Source organism: Lepidochelys olivacea (assembly GCF_965140295.1).
Source record: "Lepidochelys olivacea isolate rLepOli2 genome assembly, chromosome: 8".
NCBI lineage: Eukaryota > Metazoa > Chordata > Testudines > Cheloniidae > Lepidochelys > Lepidochelys olivacea.
In genome coordinates, this window is record NC_140418.1 from 82,735,578 (window position 1) to 82,757,799 (window position 22,222).

At 40.0% G+C, this 22,222-nt stretch overlaps 1 protein-coding gene across 1 annotated transcript in view; it reads left to right on the top strand.

Moving 5' to 3' along the window:
* Positions 1–22,222, top strand: part of LOC311524956 (vitellogenin-1-like) — a gene marked incomplete at its 5' end in the record, with an annotated part of 44,374 nt that overhangs the window by 17,368 nt on the left and 4,784 nt on the right. Inside the window, 19 exons of the mRNA XM_084636627.1 lie at positions 1,352–1,476; positions 1,575–1,676; positions 1,758–1,877; positions 2,140–2,329; positions 2,415–2,508; positions 2,626–2,811; positions 8,324–8,468; positions 11,566–11,785; positions 12,492–12,667; positions 13,064–13,624; positions 13,711–13,758; positions 15,264–15,437; positions 16,607–16,813; positions 18,008–18,150; positions 18,236–18,374; positions 19,721–19,856; positions 20,702–20,888; positions 21,238–21,335; positions 22,015–22,163. Coding sequence (XP_084492753.1) covers positions 1,352–1,476; positions 1,575–1,676; positions 1,758–1,877; positions 2,140–2,329; positions 2,415–2,508; positions 2,626–2,811; positions 8,324–8,468; positions 11,566–11,785; positions 12,492–12,667; positions 13,064–13,624; positions 13,711–13,758; positions 15,264–15,437; positions 16,607–16,813; positions 18,008–18,150; positions 18,236–18,374; positions 19,721–19,856; positions 20,702–20,888; positions 21,238–21,335; positions 22,015–22,163 — 3,200 coding nt within the window. The remainder of the gene's footprint in view (positions 1–1,351; positions 1,477–1,574; positions 1,677–1,757; positions 1,878–2,139; positions 2,330–2,414; positions 2,509–2,625; positions 2,812–8,323; positions 8,469–11,565; positions 11,786–12,491; positions 12,668–13,063; positions 13,625–13,710; positions 13,759–15,263; positions 15,438–16,606; positions 16,814–18,007; positions 18,151–18,235; positions 18,375–19,720; positions 19,857–20,701; positions 20,889–21,237; positions 21,336–22,014; positions 22,164–22,222) is intronic.

Consider the following 22,222-nt stretch of genomic DNA (forward strand, 5'->3'; position numbering starts at 1 on the left):
GAATGTAGACAATATGCACCTGTAATACACTGGCTAAGTGTCATGTCCTACATCAGTGACTGGTTCATATAAAGGATAATAGAGTACTAATGCTACTAGCTAATGGACCTATCTCAATTGGTAGAGACCTGTGTTTCTGGCATTGAAAGCCCCAGATTTACTCCTTAGTGGGTGATCCAATGTGGGATCATTACACACTAAAATGACATCTCTTGGCTGTATTGAGAACAGTATGAAAATTATAGCTCCTGATGGCTTAGTTTGTTGCCTCCAGTCCTTTCTCCATTAGATTCCTGTGTTATGTAGTGGGATTGCAGCAACATAGGGTCTCGGTAAAGTTTATTCAACTTTGTGCTACATTGTTGGTGTTGTCTGGTCCTAAAGCCAGTTTAACCAGTATGTCAAGTATAATTCCAAAGTAAGGGTGATCCTCCAGTGGCAGAGATCTAACATAGGAGTTCTTCAGCCACTCATACTAGCCGCTGCTGGTGTAACAAGGGAAGAGTGGACATAGCTGGAGGAACGGAGGTGTAGTAGGGATGCTCCTGTGATATCCTGGTTCTCACATATGGTTTTGGTCTTGTGGTTGAAGCCCAGCTTTTTTAGAAGAGCCTTGAGGCTGCTTTCACACAGCACAGGGACTAAACTGGACAGAGCTGCACCAAGATCAAGGGAGTGCAAAGATGAGCTTTAAACCACCTTAGCACAGAACCATCCGACAGATTAACCATGCCCTAGTATCTGCCCCATTGTGCATGATAAAGCTAAAGAACAGGAAATACATATAAATTACATTGCTCTGTATTTACTAGACAGTTAACAATTACTGAGCAATTAGTGCCACTTCATGTAAGGAGTTACAACATTTATTACTAGATGTATTTAACTGCCTTAGAGTAATTTGGGAGACACATCTACACCTCACCATCTGTCCTGATAGGACATCTATATCACTTTCCCTGAACTGTTAGCAAAGGATGGCAAATCTGTTTCAATTCCTGATCCCCATTGTCAAGTTACATTGAATGATGTCTTGTAAATGCACCTCATAAGCTGATGTTACAGAATCTGACCGGATGTAAATGATATAGCAGAAGCAATTGAAAAAATAGAATAATTGCTATGCAAGGAGCAGGGGAGTTGTAATTTTGTCCATTAATAGTTCAGATATGCAGAATATTCTGTTTATGACAGTTTTATGCCATCAGTTTTATTACTGGGACTTCTGGCCTCTCTCATGTCATGCTGTATTGCTCATATTATGCAATAAGTAAATTGATACAGTCTGCACTCTGTGGTTTTAAAAACTAACTGAGCTTGCGTTTTACTGTATATTTTCCTTTCTCTTTAGAGTCTCTTATGATTGGAATGGCAGCCCAATTTTTGACACTGAATAATGTAGGCAGCATATTCCCATCAATAGCATTGTCCAAATTCAGGGCCCATTTCGTTGGACACATTGCTGAACCTTTGGAGGTAAATGGGCGTTCCCACAATTTTTCTCTGATTAATATCACTGTTTTGTTATCCCTCCCACACTTCTTTTTTCATTTATGATTTACTTCTTTACACAGGTGGGACTGAGAGCTGAAAGACTGCAGGAGATGTTAGCAAAAAGACACTTACCTGACAGTGATTCTGACAGTGCATTTGATGTGAGGGAAGTTCTGAAAACGGTGCGTTTGCAGGAAAAAAATGTAGTAAGGGGTTAATCCTACCAACGCCAGGAACATTCTAACAAACTTCTTGTCACGCAGCTCTCTGACTGGAAGGCACAGACCAGTGATAAACCTCTTGCGGCAGGCTACATGAAGATGTTTGGACAAGAAATCTTCTTTGGTGCACTTGATAAGGATTCCATGCAAACTCTATTGCAGGTAGCTCTTTGATAGTACCATCAGACCCATGATCAAACGGCTTAAAATACTGTTTCTTTTTTTTTCTCTTTCCTTTTTTTTTTTTAACTTTACACTCATGAGATGGTTTGCTGTAAGGATTTGATCATGTACAATAAGTTCAAACTTTGATCAACAGTAATTATTATCACTGCTGGCAGATTTTCTCCTGGAGCATAATTTGTGACATGTACTATGTTATTCAAGTTCTACTTATTTAAACAGGGCAAATCTATAATTGCAGGCAATGTATGGACCAGAAGAAAAAATTCCCTCAATAAAAAGATTCATAAATCATCTTCAAAGTGGTGTAGGGATCCAGTGGTCAAAAGCTTTGTTGTCTGCAGAAATCCGTCGCATTGTGCCTACGTGTATTGGATTCCCAATGGAGACAAGCTTGTATCATGCTTCTTTCACAAATGTTGCAGGAAGTGGTAAGGCAAATTGAAAAGCAAGTGGCATGCAGGACTTCTAGGTATTTTTTACATGGATTCATGTTCTTTTCTTTCTTTACAATAGTTCAAGCACAGATTTCACCAACTCCAAGTTCCGATTTCAAACTGGCTGACTTACTTAATGCCAATATTAAAGTGCGATCCAAGCTGACCCTAAGGTAAAAATTTAGTAGAAAATAAAATGATCATATTTCCAAATGCACAGGGCAGTTGTAAGTATCTGTTAACTCTTTACTGTATGCATGCAACTTCACCATGTTGTTCTAATTTTTCAGCATGGTCAAGGACATGATCTTTGTAATGGGAACTAATACACACCTGTTCCAAGCTGGATTGGAGGCACATGCTAAAGTGAATGTAAATCTCCCTATGAACATTGCAGCTACTGTGAATATTAAGGATAAGAATTTCAAATTGGAAATCCCACCATGCAGCCAGGAAACTGATGTCATTACTCTAAGGTAAGCTGCATCTGTTTTACGATTGGGATTTCTGAACTTTCTCATATCAGGTTATATCAGTTTGGTGATATTATATTATCTTCCTATGTAGTAATGCAGAAAGGAATCTTTTGAAAATAAAATGCATTTCCTTTTTAGGAATCACCCCATGCAAATAATTTGGCTGACTGGCACTCTCCGGCATTACTTACTTATTATAGAATAAATGCCTTGAATCAAAAATTATGCTTAAATAAATGCCACTTCTCTCCAGTGGTCTTCACTTGCTTTTCTCTTTTAAACCACCTTTAGGCCCAAGCTGTTTATAACATTCATTTCATCATTTTTCTCTCAAATAACTACACAATATAAGGTTAGGTTTAAGCAGAATAAATCCCATTGATTATAATTGGAACACATTGCTAATCACACATACACACACACACACATTCAGTGTTTTAAAATTGTCCAGCATTTGGCATTTCTTGTGTTTTAATCTGGTTTTCCTGTGGTGGGCATTTGATCTTCTTGCCTCATAGGTCTACTTGATTTACTACCATTGCATGCAACTGCAAAACACTCTGGAAAACTATTGTAGCCCGATGCCAAAGAGGCAAAAACAGATAGAAATACAAAGAGAGGCAGGGAATAAAAAAAGAGTGTGTCCAAGGAATCAAAGCAGCAGACCAAAGCTTAGGAAAATGTTCACATTCAAAAAACACAGAAAGCCAGGCTGAAAATTCATCACAAAGGAAAAAGTGCCACCACCAACAGAAATCTACAATGCCCAGAAATGTTAACAAGTTTCTGTTCTAGGAATATGGCAGCGACAAAAGAATTCAGTGTTTGACCCCCCTGAAGTTAGCATTCATGGCTGCTGGCTCCTGGAAGCTCTGCAGGCCTCTTCAGTTTAGCAGCCATGGAGGCTGATCATTATTTGCCCTTAAAAGTCCCCTCTCCCTGTTATGATCACAAACTTTCTTCTTAGGCATTCTGTATTACACCCTCCTCCAAGGATGAATCTTTCACTCCATCAAGAGTGATCATAACCAGGTTCCCCACAATGATTTTGGGGGTTCCAGTGAACATGCTCAGGAAGCACTCCAGGTGCCTAAACAGAGGGGTGAGTTCTTCCACAGTTGACAGATCATCAGTTATCTGTGCAAGAGCTTCAAAGGAGCCATGGCCCAAAGTTATTTGTTCAGTCTCTTGCATGGACCACATGTCTGTTCCTGAATTCAGCTAGAAAGGGATATTTATGCCAAACACGCTCAGTAGGTCCCAGTGTGGGACAGGTTAAAGGGAATATTAAAGAAATAAATAATAATAATGAATATTAATAATAATGCTAAACATTTACCTGGAGCTTCAAATTGTTATACAAACTTTAACTAACATACAACACTCCTGCAAAACAAGTAAAAGTTATTTTCCCTGTCTGTCAGAAAAGGAAACTGAGACACAGAAATGTGAGCCAGGTCAGAAAGTGAGCCAGCATTAGGACTGTGGGATTAGAATTCCTATTCAAACCACTTCCCCTTGCTCACCTCTAAGTATCACAGCACAGTAATTTATATGTCACCTGAAATAATCTTAGATAGAAATAATTAGATAATGCCTAATCAAACATTTAAATTAATGGTATAGACTCTAGCAAAGATGAGCAAAGTTTTACCACCATCAGTTTTTCTTATGCTTATAAAAGCATTTCAAAACTATGCTACAAAACAAGTGAGTAATGGCATATGCACTCAGAATGAAACAATGTGCACATAAGGGGAATGATTAGAGAACAGAACATTGAACCATGTCACCAAAGTACTTCTGAAACAAGTAAAATCTTAAAGGTAAGAGGATAAATATTAAGCCAATATATGGAGAATTAGCAGGAAACCTTAATTTAATATGTATTTGTTTTGCATGATATTTTGAATAATTCAATGCTTCCTGTCAAGTTATAAGAAATCTATTGGATTCAATATTTTGGAAATGTTCTGACACTGTTTACCTAGTTAGCTTTGTAGCCTCTGTTAAAGAAACCACTGGGAATGGTTCTAAAGGGGAAGCTGAGAAGTTGGAAGCGTTTGCTCTTTAGACCATTTTTGAGCGGCCTTCATAATTAAACTATATTTTACAATATGGCACTTTGACTCATCCTTTATGGACTTCACAGTAGTGAGCTAACTAGGAATCATAGAAACACAGGGCTGAAAGAGACCTTAAAAGGTCACTTAGTCCAACCAACCTGCACTGAGACCTTACTGTGACATTACAGATAGTGACAAGATAATTGGCTGCATGGGGAAGCTAGCATTACTATCTCCTGGCACCCATGCTTTGAGAGCAACCAGACTTCCGTGCGGATGTAACTGTGAGGAAAATCTGGTTCAATATTATCAAGGCTGGTACATTATATCTGTGAGAATTGTGAGATGCATGAGACTCCAGCAGCAAATAAAAACCCAGATGAGAAATCACTGACTTCTGAAGAATTGGTTTAAAGTGTTGATGATAAAGACACTGAAGCCCCAAGACAAGACGGTAAATTTAGGACTCAGACTCCCTTTTCAACACATATCACAACTACCCATTAATAATACTACATGAAAAATACAAAGCATTGCTTCAATCCAATCCAATCAAAATTAAACTGAATTTGAGAAATAATACAAATCCTAGGTATTTTTAAAACCTTTTTCACACACTTATTGGGCTTTGCATATTTATTGGTATTATATTCAGCTTGCCAGCAAATGGCCACTTAAAAACATATTTTTTCCTGTAACATTTACAGGAAGAAATGTAAATAAGCTTTGGGGGAAATCAGAGCCTTGTGCTTAAAGTATATATATGGAGAGATGCCAGAGAATGCACTACACACTTTGAAAATGTATCTCATATTCATAATGACAAGCTATTGAAATATATACATTCACTTGAATAATGCTGTGTCCCAGTTTTTAAAAAATTGTATGTTGGCCTGGCAGACATTGCTTCACAGGAGCCTCTTATAAATAAGATTAATGACAGAATTGCAGAAGTTTATGTGACATGGGATAATTTCACTCTCCTAGAAAGGAGCACACAAGTATGCCAATGTGTGGTGCAAGACATTGCTTGGGAGATGTGGTGTGCGCGTGTGGGAGGGAAGTGCCATACCTGTTCAAGACTTTATTTTTGTAACATTCTTGTGCCAGATTCTGAATTAATTTTTCCTGGTATTAATGAGGAGTAATTCTGTGGATTTCAGCTGAGGTACTTTGGCTTTTCACTGGTGCACATGAGATCAGAATTTGGCCATAGGTTTGTTACTTGCGTATCATTTTTGTAGTTCTTATAGGTAGTGTCATAACCTTGTTTTAAAATTAATAAAGACTTTTTTTAATAATGAAACGTATTTATATATAGCTCTTTTTTCCCCCTATGCTAAGTACTTAGGACAACACTCGCTGCTGACATAAACGGGCCCACTTCAACAGAATTGCGCCCCAGCCCCCCGCCCACACACATATTGAATTTGGCTGCTATTATATCACAGATAAATGAACAGCTTCTTCTCTTATCCAAGAATACACTAATACATATATTGGAAAAATCTCCCTTTTATTTTCTCCCTTGTGTGAGGATCACAGAGAACAGATTCTTTCATACCCTAGCTGTAGGCCCTCTTTGTAACTGGTTTTTTTCTTGTTAAAGAGCCAGAGCTGGCTCTTGCAGCCTGTTTTTACTGTGCTGTGTGATTCTGCAGACATTGACACGTGTCACCTCTGATGCAGCTGCATTGTCAGCTCTCTGAGCACAACAGGGAGGAATTGATCTGCCGCTTTCATTAGGTGGCAGGAGTAGACTATTGGCATAAAAAAATAATACTTAAAAAAAAAAAAAAGGAATAGGAGAGCGTTGTGCCTGGAGACCCAGCCTGCTGTTCAGTGGTCATTTAAATTATTGAATGGGACTGAAATAAAAGCCACTTGCTTTTTCTTTTGTCCCCCTTATCCAGATGAGCCATCTGAATTGCATGTTGATTTGTATTTTCTTTTATCCACTCCGCTTGTTAGGAAGAATATTTCACTTCAGATTCCACTCTTCAAGGTTCTACTCACTCTCGGCATGGAGCATTGCTGTCATGTCCTTATCTAAAACTGAAGAGCAGGAAAAGCAAACAAAGCCCCCCTGGGTGACACATGTTTTATTGAGGTGTTCCACATGAAGTGCAATTGTGTGCTTTACAGTGCACAGCAGCATGGCAAGAGTCTTCAAGAGGAAGAGAGCACCATCAAATGAATACAAATTCACCTTTCAAATAGGGGAGATTGAGAGCTCTCAGACTTTCACACAGTGTGGACCTCATTATAATAGAGATCATCTCATAGGCCATCTCTCCATTTGCAGTCAGGCAGGCCACCTCCTCTCATTCACAATCCCATAACAACCCTGTGGTAGCTACAGCTATTGCTGACATGAAAAAGAAACGTTAGGAGCATACATAAGGTATTTTTAGTTGTATTTTAATGTTATTAAACAGCTAGAAATAAAGAGCAAGCACCAGAGGTAAGATCCTCATCTCTGTGTGAGCCCCCTTACACCAAGTAAAAGGGCTGGAGAGGTGTAAAGAGACTTTAAAAGCCCCACATCTGGGTGGAGGAGGATTCTCCCGGTCATGGAGCAGCACAGGATTGGGAAGGCACAAAGGTGGCTTAAAGCCACCTCAGCCCCCCTCTCATTCTGAGCCTCTGAAAGGTGCAATACAGAATCTCATCCCACGTTACTAGTACCAGATCCAAGTGCCCATGGACCACCAGCAGTCCATAGACCACATCTTAGGAACCTCTGTACCGAATATTACTATGTAAATAAAGTTCTGATGATCTGGGGAAAGCAGTGATTCTAGCAATAATGCAGTTGCAGCAAGTTGCGGATGTCTTATTCAGGTGACTCTTGGTGCCTCTTTTCAACGGCATTGTTAATATATGTCACACAAGAATTTACATTTCATGGCATACTTTCCCTGGTGTTTATTATTTTAATGATAAAAAAGAGAGAATGAAGTAACCATTTAGTAACAAGTATCCCAAGTGTGTCTTTTCTAGGCTATGTAAAATTTTGAAAATTAAAAAGAAGACCATAATTTCCAAACATGGGAGCCAAAAGCTAAGCAATTAAATCCATAGCTAGGCACCAAACTAAGTGGCCCCATTTTCCAATGTGCTTACATGCACAGATCCCACTGCTTTCAATGATTGGTGCAGGCAGGTGTGCAGCACCTCTGAAAATCAAGCCACATATTTAAGAGCCTAAGTATGAACAAAGGGGCCTAAATGTTTGCACCCAACTTTGAAAATGTTGGTCTACATTTCTCTGCAGCCTTTATAGAGCTTGACAATCTCACTAGCAGGATGACTGCTGTAAATATCTGTGAAGTAATTTGCAAGGTAGGATGTTTATTGCTAAGTACATGCCACAAGATGTAATTCAGATTTTTTCCTCAGAAGTGCTTATTGATACAACATTCCCCTTCATGTTTATTCTTCAGGTCTAAGACATATGCTGTTACACGAAATCTTGAAGACTTAGCTGCCACTAAGATGACGCCGGTTCTTCTACCTGAGGCAGTGCCTGACATAATGAAGCTGTCCTTCGATTCAGGTTCCGCATCAGGCGAGAGTGATAAAATAAGGGTAACACATATTGGATTTTGAACACTCCTTTTGTTTTTTTGATCAATGTAAGATTATCTCCTTTATCCAGAAGTGAATTTTGTATTAATGGTTTCTGACTGGTGTTATTTTTTTCAAAATGAATCAAGTACAACATTGAGGCAAAAATAACCCAATAGTAAAGAAATCTGGAATTTAATCACAGTGTCAGGCTAAAATAATTGTTTTTAGAAACTATAGCATTTTGTTGAATAATTAATTTTAGCATTTCCTATGGGAAAGGCCCACAACCCTTTAAATGCATTATAACTCTCATGTAGCCTTCCTGTAAATTAGCAGGGGGGTCACAAAATGTTCCACGAGGCAATGGCTGGATTATTCAACAGGTAGAAATGAAATATGATGTTGAGGAATGGGGCATTTCTGATTCAGGATGACTGTCTGTTTTTGTGACAAGTCAAATGACTGAATATAATTCCATTTTGGGGACACAGTTTTCAGTAAGGGCTTCCTATTCCAGTGTCTTCGTGATGCTCTAGTAACGTATAGGAGGCACAATGGCCCTAAGGAGAATTTCTCCAGTGTAAGAGCAACACAGGATGGTGTACACAGCACTGTACTGAACCCCTCACAGCCTCTGCCAGAGGGGTATGTTGGCAATTGGCTCCTGGGTGGGATGGGGATCCAAAGGAGAGTGGCCATAGTGCTTTGCTGTGAAAAAGCCTATAGGCAATCATAGGGAGGCTGCTATAAGTACTTCTGGGGGAATTCTGCACCAAAAAATAAAAAATTCTGCACCGGATATTTTAAAATTCTGCATATTTTATTTGTCAAAATAACACAGTATAATCACACCAGTTTCAATTATTTTTGGTCATTTATTTCAAAATACCTTTAGCAAGTATTTCTATAACAGACAACAGCAAAAGATTCAGAAAATGTTTTTTGACAAAGAGATTACTTACTACGCATACAGACACTCCCCAGCTTACGCAATCATTCCGTTCTGGAAAGCCTTGTGTAACTCGAATTTTGCATAAGTCAGAAACGTACACCCGTACGTTACACAAAAATTTCCGCGACTCGAAAATCCTATTTCTGGCTTATGGAGCTTTTTCTGTAAGTGCAAATTTGTGTAAGTCGGCTCTTTTGTAACCTAGGGAGCGTCTGTATTATTACTCTGAGTATTAATTCATTTAAACTACAATACAGAACCATATTTCCTGCACCCCTCAGAAGCAGTGCAAAGGCTGGAAGGAGCCAGGGGTAACGGAGGATCTGAGTGAGAGGAAAATAATTGCTGAGATAAAATAATTGCTTGGGTGTGAACTTAGAGGGTTGTTGGGTATGGGTGGGAAAAGTATGGAACAGGGGTTTTTTTTGGAGGGGAGGGGAGAGGGACTGTTAGGGATCTTCCCCCATATACATCCTGGTTGACCCCTAACCTCTCCCATTCATTCAGGCACATGTGTCCCCCCACTTCCACTCAGATACCCACTCTCCCCATCTCCACGTGGCTCTTCACCCCCATCCCGTCCCCATGTGTCTCTGTGCCCCCACTCAGACACCCTATGAACCTATGTAGCTCTGCACCCCCTTCCCCATCACCATGTGGCTCTGCACCTCCCTTTCCTCTGTGGCCATGTGCCTCCATTCCCATTCAGCCCCCGCCCCAGTCGATCCTTCCCCACTAGCCCTTATGATCCCCTGTCTGACCCCACCAGCGCCCATACTGTCTGTCTCCTCATAGCCCCTGTCTCCTGACTTGGCCCTCTATGAAGAAGGCTCTACAGGCTCTTTCTCTTCCCTAGCTGGCTGGGAGCTGCTGCTGTTTTCTATCGCCACAGCACACTCTGGTGGGAAAAAGGCAGAACTGCAGAAGTTATTTTTTTCTGGGAGTTACTGTTGTGTTCTATCGCCACAGCACTCTCTGGTGGACAAAAGGCAGAACTGCAGCAACTTTTCAGCCGAAGCTTTTTTAAGCGCAAAAAAATTAAAAATATGCATGACTCATTAGTTATGCATGCATGCAGTGGCGCAGAATTCCCCCAGGAGTATATAAGATAGAGCAGCCCCTGTGGCACTAAAACAAGTTGAATCCTCCTAGTCTGTGCCTCTCTGCTGAGTCTGTGGAGAGCTGCAGCACAGAATCTGGCCCTGACTGTTGAACTGCCGCTAAATAAACCGTAACTAAATGATGACCCTAACTTGAACAATTTGCAGCATAGTCGGAATTTACCTACAAAAGAAAGAGTTACCATTAAAAGCTCTATTTTTAGAGTATGCCTCTGATGACTGAGGAATCTTGTCAGGTAGTCCACAAAAATGTGAAGTATTTACTCATTTCTGAAAAAGTAAAATTGGTTGTAACCCTTTTACTACATTTAAAGAGGCACTGTGTACCTGGCTGGTGGAAACTCATAGTTCTCTCTCTTTAGGTGTTAGTTTCATTGCTCAGGGAAACCATAAATCTCATTGCACAGATTTAGTTCCAACCTCTTAACTGTAATTCAGTGGGTCCTTTGGAACCATTGATTGCCATGTATGGAATGCTTAGGGGAAGCATCCACTTTGGCCATCTAGGAGATCTTTGTGGCTTTCTTAGCTGATGAAACTTGTAGTCCTTACTAGGCCCTTATGAAGGCAAAAGCCCCATTGACTTGAGTAAGGGCTCCACAATTTGGCTCAATGTTTATGGTAGGACAGAATTCCATACTATACATTTCTTTTTGTCTAGCATTTCTACAGTCATTATAGGGTTACCGAGATACTGGGATTCAGTGAACACAGCTTGACTCACTGAGCAAACAAAGCAAAATAAAATAATTAGCACATTTAGGTGGAACTCCATTTTCCAGTCTTAAACCCTTCTATTCTAACTAGGTACCCTAAACATGAGATAACATGGCCTACTTGACCATGATATGACATGGCCAATTTGACCAGCTGACAACAGGGTCATTCCATATCAGACCACCAGAATCTCAAGCAAATCGATTAATCACCTTATAAAACATACAGGAATCTATTCTTAAAACAGGAGATTTAACAATTTGTTTATATTTTTTATTATCAGCATCAGAGAATCTAACATTGACATGTGTTTATTACACAATAGGGTAGACTGTCTTCAGAAATCATTTCAACAGGAAGCATCTACTCAGCTGGACAATCATCCCAACAGAAAGTATCATCTGTTCGTTCCATGTGCTTCAATGCAAGTACATTTGGAGTTGAATTTTGCGCAGAAATAAAAAGTGTGAATGCTGCATTTATCAGAAAGGCTCCTCTCTATTATCTGGTTGGGGAGAATGCTTTTAAACTTACCTGCAAACCAGGTAAATACTATTGTCTTGAGAGAAACTAATAAATATTTGTCTTTCTATCTGAGGCACTTTCATGACCCCTATTACCTTAGTATCTCAGCACCTTACAATATTTAATATATTTATCATCACAACATCCCAGAGAGACTAAATGACTAGCCCATGGTCATACATGAAATCTGAAGCAGAGGAAGATATTGAACAAAGATTTCCCAAGTCCCAGGCTAGTGGCATGAACTCTGGACAATCCTTTAAATGTCCAGCGGCAAGCTCAATATCTAATTAATTAATATATAAACACAGAAATTCATGTTAATTTGTCAAGACCCATATGGCAACAAATGTGTAATTCTCTTATCACAGCTGTTGCCAAGTAAGGCACCGCCAATAAACTCTGGTCAAAAAAGCAATTTATTCCAGTGATCTGGATGTGCTGACTGGATTATCTGCAATTTTTTATTTACTTGAAATGAATCTAGTGTCATGCTCAACACTGAAAAATGTATGTAAGTTCAATTTGCATGACACACTATCAAAGTTACTAAATACCAAAAATAGCCATTTTCACCAAATGCAAATAGACCTGCAAAAAAATGTTGCTTTATCTCCCACATACAATATAAAAGCCGAAATTGGCACATTCTGGGCTATTGTAATCCTCTCCTGCTATTAATAACAATAACCAGTAACAGTGATAATAGTTGCCATGTCATGTCAGTCCATACAGAGTCATCAATTGAGAAAATACAAGTAACAATTCAAGCAGGTGCTCAGGCTGCTGCAAAAATGGTGCGTTTGGTAACATTTGAAGACCCAGAAACTGAACTAGCTTCCGGCAAAGAGGCAATTCAAAAAATGAAGAAAATCCTTGATGATCCCACAGTCCAGACCCAGGTACTTATATAATATATACACTTCTAGACTTGCAGGGGACAATATACACATACTTGGTAAACTCTTAATAGCAAATAAAGTGACAATAACAAGGCAAACTTAGTACTTTAGATAGTGTAGGAAATAACATCATACCGTATTAACTTCAGTCATGCGTAATTCTATCCGCCATACCTTCTACACATTCTCGTCTAAATGTGCTGGTTTAGAGAACCATCCCGTGTGGACATCACTAAAATATATTATAAACAGAGATGAAGTCTCTATTGGGGGACTCGACCTTGCTTTGTGGAGGACAGCAGAAAGACTTCTTTCTCTCAGCAGAGCATTTTACTTAAAAACTTCCGCCAGCGAACAGAATAATAATTTTCTTTCTCTGCTCCTGTCTTCGACTAGGGAAAATCACTCCGAATCCGAAAAGACAGAAAATCGTCATCCAGCTCCAGCAGCTCCAGCTCCTCCAGCTCCTCCAGCAGCAACAGTAGCTCCAGCTCAGCCAGCAGCGATGCTCAGCCTAAGGCCACAAAGATAAATCTGAAGAAGAAGGATGCAGCTTCCTTTGACTCTTCATTGGGCCCATCAAGCAAGAAACAGCAGAAGGGGCATCAAGGATATGAGCAGAAAGGGCCCCGCAGCAAAGGGCGTTCTAAAACCAAAGGGAAGACGTTATCTCCATTTGGGAAAAGCAGCAGCAGCAGCAGCAGCAGCAGCAGCAGCAGCAGCAGTGAAGCCACCTCCGGCGGACCCAGCAGCAGCAGCAGCAGCAGCAGCAGCAGTGAAGCCACCTCCGGCGGACCCAGCAGCAGCAGCAGCAGCAGCAGCAGCAGCAGCGAAAGTGCTGATAAAACTCGCTATGATGCCAAGAAGCGTTCCAAGGAGCCGTATCCAAAAGAGGAGAAGAAACATGCGAAGTCTAAATATGCCAGTCGCAGCAGCTATGACTCCTCTGCAGACTGGGTAACCATTTTTAATGTATCCCAGGTGACTGTGGTGTGGCGGTTGTTGTATCATTGCCGGCAATAATTTGTTTTGGAATTTTGCAGGAAAAGCACATTCCAGAAATGTACCGACTCGTCTTCAAGTCCCATTCGGTAGGTCCAATATTTAAGTGTTCTCTTTAATGATCATTACACTGAGAAGTGAAGCAGGTATTAGAGCAAACGCATATGGCTCCATGCTAGGAATCATAGAATCATAGAATCTCAGGGTTGGAAGGGACCTCAGAAGGTCATCTAGTCCAACCCCCTGCTCAAAGCAGGACCGATCCCCAACTAAATCATCCCAGCCAGGGCTTTGTCAAGCCTGACCTTAAAAACTTCTAGGGAAGGAGATTCCACCACCTCCCTAGGTAACTCATAGTGAAAAAGTTTTTCCTAATATCCAACCTAAATCTCCCCCACTGCAACTTGAGACCATTACTCCTTGTTCTGTCATCTGCTACCACTGAGAACAGTCTAGAGCCATCCTCTTTGGAACCCCCTTTCAGGTAGTTGAAAGCAGCTATCAAATCCCCCCTCATTCTTCTCTTCCGTAGACTAAACAATCCCAGTTCCCTCAGCCTCTCCTCATAAGTCATGTGCTCCAGCCCCCTAATCATTTTTGTTGAATACTATTATCTTGAGAGGAAGATTGACAATAGATGCTGATTTTGCACTGACACAGCAAGTGAGAAAAATTCAGAGAGAAGAGGGAAAATATTCACATAGTGTTCATTGATCTTTGCCCAAGTTCCCAGGAAAGTCACCTGGAGGTGTATGAGGGAGAAAATGATGCAGAACTTTGTGAGCAGCTTGTTCAAGCCATATATGTAGGTGCAACATCAACAGCCAGAACTTTGTAGTGGTGAAAGAGAAGAACTATCGGTAAAGGTGGGAGTGCATCAGGGATCAGCACTGAGCCCTTTCTTATTTATCATCATCCTGGATACCCTTACAAGGAACATACAAAAGAAGGAGGCACTTTGGTGCATGTTGTTTCTACGCAGTGAGGAGAAAGATAGTCTAGAAGAGGATCTTTATAAATAGAGAGATGTGTAGGAGAGACATGCACTCAAAATAAGCAAAGGAAAAACAATATATGGTATGTCACTTTACTAATGTGACCACTGAAGAATTATCCCTACAACTAGGGATAACAAAATAATACGATATTTTAGCATGGATGAGCTATGTGCAGAATTCTTAGACAATCAACAACCGTAATAAGAGCTTGCCACCTGCCTAGACGTTACCAGCAGGCAGATTCTGTGTGCATCACAGCTGAGGTGAGTTCTAAGGAGGCCCTGAAACGAGGAGGATAATGTGACGGCTTTATGGACTCTTCCTGTAAACTTCTTGTTATTAGGGCTGGTCACAAAATAGGAAAATTGTTCTGTGAAATTTGTAATGAAAAAATCCTGCTCTTATTTGTACAAATAAAACACTTTTAACCGGCTCTAGTTTTATAATGATCCGTTACACGGCTTCGGTGCCTCCGTGTGACGTAGTAGCTGATTACTGCCGCAAGAGCTTCCAGTTAGGAGAGGGAGTTTTCAGGATAAGAGCTGGGTTTGGCCAGATACTTGTCCCACCGTCTTTTACCTATTTCTCTTTTCCAGACTCCAGGTCAGGTGTCGTCAAGCAGCTCATCATCATCATCATCTTCATCTTCATCTTCATCTTCATCTTCATCTTCCCCTCCGTCAGGCAGCAGCAGCAGCAGCTCCAGAGACAGCAGCAGCAGAAACAGCAGCAGCAGCAGCAGCAGCAGCGATTCTAGCTTTGCACACGAGGTGAAATTTTCTCTTTGCCTAGGAACTAGACCGCGTAAGAGGAGTTGTTGACCTTGCCTCTGCCTCCAGCCATTAACCCCAATGAGTCGTTAACTCCCCAGAAAATGCCCGACAGGGAGATCTTTTTTGAAACCAGAAATGATTTCTTTCCTGTGAAAAATTGTGACCAACGATGTTAAAAGTTCCTTTCTTGATTAAATGTTTCAATATTTTTTTTGGAGTCTTCAGGAGTCAAAAACGTTCAAAGAAAAGTTTCATTTTTGGGTGGCTAGAAATGGAAAGATTTTCAATTTTTTAATGGAAACTCCAAAATTGAAATTTGTGGGGAAAATTGCCATGTCATTGATAGGGTATTTTCCATCACAAAGTGTTTTGACAGAAAATTTTCAACCAGCTCTACTGAAAAACACAACTTAGGCATGTGTCCTATATAATTTACATATTCAGTGAGAACTATGAAAAAACCCACCTGTACATTTAAATGTTAAATCCTAGTCTTGCTGTCTGGAGTAGAGCCACAGAAGTCATCAGTGTACATCCAGTGTAACAGAGACAAAATCTGGCCATGTGCTCGTAAAACGGATCCATTACTTTTAGGGAGATACAAATATTTCCTTAAGCACTGGTTAGCTCACTAACGTTCACTATCCGTAGTGTGGTATTCTGAATCCATTCCAAGTAAATGTATCTTAATAATAGCATACCAGCCTGACGCAACTACATAGTGAAATATCCAAAGGATTCATAATATTGTGTGAATACTCCAATTAATAAGGAACTCACAACTCTCATTATGTCTCAAAGGAGTTGCTTCTGAATGAATATATTGCTGTGGTAATAATATCCAATAAGTGTTCTAGAAATCTATTAAATATTAAAAATAATACACAAGATCTTAATAAGTCCATTGATATGTCTTAAGTGAGGCGTGGATCTTGTGTCAAGACAACTGCATCTTTTAAAATTCTTTATTCTACTGAGATAAAAAAGGAGAATAACCCACCAAAATTACACTGAATTAACAATAAGAATCGGGAACTATGTTCATTCTCAACCAGACCAGGCTCTCTACTGCTGTACTGGAATCAGTGCAGTACTAAATGAATCCAATGTTCACCATTGACTATACATGTGCAGTTAAGCATGGCCACTTTTGTTTTGTTTTTCAGCCCAATTTCCTGGGAGATGTACTTCCACCTGGACTCACCATTGTGGCTCGGGCAGTTAGGAGTGACAACAAAAATCAAGGTTACCAAGCCACAGCATATATTAACTCTGCTGCTGCCAAAGTCGATATGCAAGTGGTTGTGGTTCAGCTTGCTGAAACTAACTGGAAAGCATGTGCTGATTCTGTAGTATTGCCTCTCAAAGCACAGGTAAAGATAGAACTGGCTCAACCAAGTTAGAGCTTTAAAAGGCCTGAGGCTATCAAATAACCAGATGGGTATGCTGATTAGAGATGGTCAAACAAGGAAAACAAATTTTCCTGGCATTTTTCACAAATTTTGAATTTTTGAAAAAAAGTCAACCTCTCTTTATAAGCCTTCTGAAAAACAGGAAAATAAATTTGTGAAAATTTTCAAAATTTGTTTGCAAAATATTTGTAGCTAAATTTTGAAAATCTGAAAATGTTTGACCAGCTCAAGTACCAATTTACACCAACTGAGGATCTGGCTCATTCCTTTCTTTATATGTGCATTTCAGATGACTGCCACTTCAAGTATTGTATGATGCATAGCTGTCATGTTGGTCCAAGGATATTAGAGAGACAAGGTGTTCCATCTTGCCTTTGGCTATGCTGCTCAGAGTACCTTTCTCAGAGTTGAAGAAAAGCTCTGTGTGGCTCAGAAGCTTGTCTTTTACACCAGAAATTGGTCCAATACAAAATTTTACCTCACCCACCTTGCCACTTCAAGGACATTTTGTTTCCTTCTTTCCATATAAGATAGGTGCTGAAGTGATGTTGGGTGGTGAGTTGATGCCTGAAAGCATTGGAATTAGGGCACTGTGTTTGCAGTTTCTATTTTCAAGCCTCTCTGTACAGCAATGCCCACGTGCCCCAGTCATGGAAGCCTTCATTTGCAGAGCTATGTACATGTATAGTGATCTCCAGACTTCTGCATTTTGTGGCTGCAGTTTCAAAGTTTCATCAGAATTGTCAGTAGTGAAAATTGTTTATCTTTGCAGAACCAGACATTTTTGTAAAAGTGAAATTTCTAGAAGAGTACACCATGTCTTTTTTAAATATACAGATTGATGATGAATTTGCAAAATGTAATGAATCTCAGCAAAATGTCACACTGCAGAATTCTAGATCATGTTTCAGTGCAAGATTCCGAACATTCCAAATGGGAACATTCAGCCTTGCCTGACACACTTACCGTTCACCCCCATATTCCTCCAGATGTAGCCATAACTCCTCCACAAGTATATTTTAGTGAATGAGTTAGGAGCATTGAAGACTTCACTGAAGTTGCATAAAAAGATCATGTATTTTGATATGATGACAGATTTTTTGTGATATGATTTCATTTCCAAAATTCTAATGACTTTTTCTGTTCCTCATAAAGGCCAGGTTCAGGTGGGGCAAGGAATGCCGGGACTACAAAATTGAAGCAAGAGCTTCCACAGGCCAAATTTCAAGGAATCCAGCCATACAGGTGAAGATAGCTTGGACAAAACTTCCATCCTGGATAAGGAGGACAACTATAACGTATGCAGTTATTTGTTGTGTTGTTCTTGTTACGTTGGTTGGTGTTATGAAGGTTCTGAGTATGTCACATCTTGTTTATCTCTAGAGCTATGGAATTTGTTCCTGGAATAGCACTCGTGATGGGCTTCTCAGAAGTGTATCAGAAAAATCCTTCTCGGGAGGTTGTATTAAGAGCAGTTGCAACTTCACCGCGGACAATTAATACAGTCATAAAGGCTCCTGGGGTATGTGGGACTTTTGTTTGTTTGTTTGTTTTTCCAAATATACTTTCTACTTGTAATACATCTAAGCTAATTCTGAGAAAGGAAAAATGCAGACCCTTCCCTCCTACACAAGCTACCATAGATCCTGAATACACAGGGCTTGATCCTGTAGTGTGCCATAAAGCACAAGATAAAAAAAGTGATCAGCATGACCGGAAGTCCTTGGGAACCTGATGCTTTCATAATGAAAGAGACACCAACTGCACAGAACCAACTCACTCCAGCCTGCAGAGTAATGCCCAAAGGGGAAGACTTTAGCCAAATCCTTCATTTCTATGCAGAGGGTGGCACTAAAGTTGATATCTCCTCAGATATGCCCATCCTGCCCACACACTTTGCTTGTTATTATCCTGGGCTCTCAGGAGTATGGTGTATGTGACTTACAAAGGATACATTGAGGAAGACTATGGCTAATGCTTAACCTTACTTGCACCTATATGCTGCCTGGTGCTGGAGTCCTACAGCCCAGGGCTTCTTGCAGTCCATTACTCACGGATTTGCAGGATCAAACCTTGGAATTCCCAAATGAAGCACTCCTCTGAACAAACAAGAAGGGCTATGTTTTCACAGCAGCCTGCACAGATGTAGTCTGCAGACTCCAACTGATTAATTGGTCTTTGTCCACTAAATCCCTGTGCATCTTTATGAAAAATGTCCCCTAGTGAGTCTGGCTTAAATTAATAACAGCTTGGCTTTCCATAAGGAAGTAAGTGTGTCCTTAACCTACCCTTGTACTTCAATTTTCCAGGGGGGTTTCATATGTGATAAGGAGGGAGTGGTGTATAACCTGTTTATCTATGTATATTTAATGTGTCTTTCACTATGGTATGTGAGCTCAACCAAAATCACATCAAACCAGCTTTCATTCTCTAAGACTGGCAGCTAGCGCATGCTCTTTAGTCTGCTGTACCTAGTTGCAGTGGGACAGCATAAGGCACAGGGAACTTATTGCTCAGTCACCCTGTGGTGTGGTGGTTTCTTTGGTTTGGTTTTTCGTTTTAAGGAAGACACTTAACAATACCATAAACATCACCTGTGCATCTTAATTCCCTATGTCTTTAAATGATCATTCAAAGATAATCTCTCAAGAATATGAACAAATGATAATAAAATAAAAGATAATGAGCTTATAAAAATGTATATGTTAGGTTTGGGTGCCTACAGTGTCCTGGGAAGACTGTAATAACTCCAGTTATACAAATACATATTTAGGGAATTTTTAACAAGGGGGGGTCTTTTTTTCTGTATGATTGACCAAATTGTATGACTAAACATAGCCTAAAGCATTTTCATTACTTCTTTTTCAGCTAACCCTTTACTATGAGGCTTTCCCACTTCCATTTGCATTGCCTGTGAGCCCAGCTCCAGCTTCTCAGGCTCAAGAAGTGACTGCTTGGAATTTCCTTCCAGAAATATCTTCACTGATAGCTAAAGAAGATCAATGTAAATGTTACTTCAGTACTGTTCTAGTATCTGATAAATGAGCAATGATTATTTGTAGTAGTTAACACTTGGCCCCTCCAGTGACTCTGTCTCCCGTCAGCTTTGGGCTTTGTCTTTCCCAGCAGTGTTCTTCTGGGGAAACTTGGTAACCCTTACCTTTACGCTTACCCCAACCATAGGCGATGCCTTCTCAGCAGTTGTTGGAAGAGGGGCGTAGGGAGTTCAGGTCTATATACATGCTTAGGAATGCATGGGTTTCACACAGAGATCCCAAGTGGCTACAAGCACTGTAAGCCCTGTTCTTTGTCCCTTCCAAGAGTCTGTCATACCCACCACAAGAGGGATGACATGGTGGATATAGGGCAGGGACATGAGTTTTCCAATCCTATTTATTTTCCTTAGAAGGGGGATTTCATGATTTTTAGTGGGACTGGGTCTGTCTAATTCTAATGATACTTATTACAAACAGTGGCAAAATTTGGAGAGATGCTACTAGTTTTTGTCATGGGTTCAGCTTTTAGCTTCTCAGGAATATGATAGTAACAGTGTCTTTAAAATTAGACTATCACTAGATGGTTTGTTTTCAGCTGCTTATCAAAATAAGTGATGGATACACAGCAGTATAATTCTACATAGATTGATCATTTTATGTTGCTGCCATGCCTTTCTTAAGTATGTATACTTAGGCTGAGATCTTGAACGCTGCCAAGGAGTTTTGGCTGTCCAATTCCCATTGATTTTAATGGGAACTGACCATTCAGGCCTCTTGGGCAGCTTTCAAAATCTCCCTGACAATCTCGACAGCACAGTTGTATCTGCCATTTATTTTTATTGTTATTTTTCAGCCACATGTGAAGTGAAGGAAGAAAACTTCAAAACATTTGACAAAGTGAAGTACAGATGTTCATTCAGTAAAGACTGCAACCTCGTGGTAGCTCAAGACTGCACTGCTCACCCCAAATTCATCGTCATGACGAGAAAAGTCGATCCCCGCTCTTCCTCCAGGGAGGTGTACATCAATATTAGTTCATCGTAAGTGTAATAATTCTTGAGTCGCTGTATAGAATTTTAGGCAGTTCGTTTAAATTTTATTGCATTGGGGAAAATGCTGGGTACTTTTTAAATCATAATACCAGCAATCCTCTTCTGCCTTCCAGCCTCTCTCTTCAATTTCTCAGGTAATGCTTATCAACAGCCCCCACACAGCTACCTCCTTGCGCTTCTCATTTTGAGGAAAGTGTTGAACCAGAGCCCTAAGCCCAAGCGGTGTTGAACTTTGGGGGCATATTCAAAATCTGGATGCTGAAGTTGGGGCTGTGTCTGTGTTGGTCATTTACATCAATGTTCCCACAGTTAAACATGTTTGTTTTCTTCTTTCAAGAAGCATCAGACTCTATCTTTCTGCGTCTTCCTCTATCCTCGTGTCATACAATGATGGACCAGTGTTAACACGCAGCAAGGTGTATCAAAATAAAAGAGGTACAGTGTGTTACCCACCTTTCCAGGAATTATTTAGAAATTACATATTTACAGGAACATAGAATCATAGAATTGTAGGATTGGAAGGGTCCTCGAGAGGTCATCTAGTCTAGCCCCCTGCACTCATGGCAGGACTAAGTATTATCTAGACCAAAATATTTGACAAGCTTACTGAGGACTTCTAGATGTAAAAAATAATTCAATACTAAGAAAAGCTATGGGCCTGATACTCCTGTGACTTATTTTGGTTTTACATACATGACTTCAACTGACATACCATTAATTTTCACTAATAAGTGAATCCGGCCCATTATTATATTGATTTGTATTGTGTGCTTGCCACTGTAAAGCATAAGGATTAATCTTCTTACTGAAATGTGAAGCATTTTGCATTCAAAGCTGCTTGAATATGTTGGTACTTGTTTATATGTAGGTGCAATGCCATGATGATGAACATCTTAGAGGAAGCTAGATATTTAGGACCAGATCTTCAGCTGGTGTAAATCAGGCTAGCTCTGTTGACTAGACAGAAAAGTCAATGGTAGCTATATAGATTTAGAGAAGAAGCATTTTGCAAATAAAAAGAAAAAACTCTTATTTCTGACCTTACTTCTCCACAAAAAATGTATTCAGATGGAAATAGTAAATTAATAATTATTTACATTATCCCTGAGATTAGATCATTTCATTTCAAAATTAGAGGAACGTCATAAACGGTCGTATCTTTTTACAGAAAACATTAAAATTTATAGAAATGAAACAACAGTTGTAGTAGAAGCTCCAGACCAAGGGCTGGCGAATGTGACTTTTGATGGCTCGACACTTAAGGTACTTCTGAATCTGTTATATTACTGCTTTCTTCTCTTTTACACCTTGGCACTGTAATG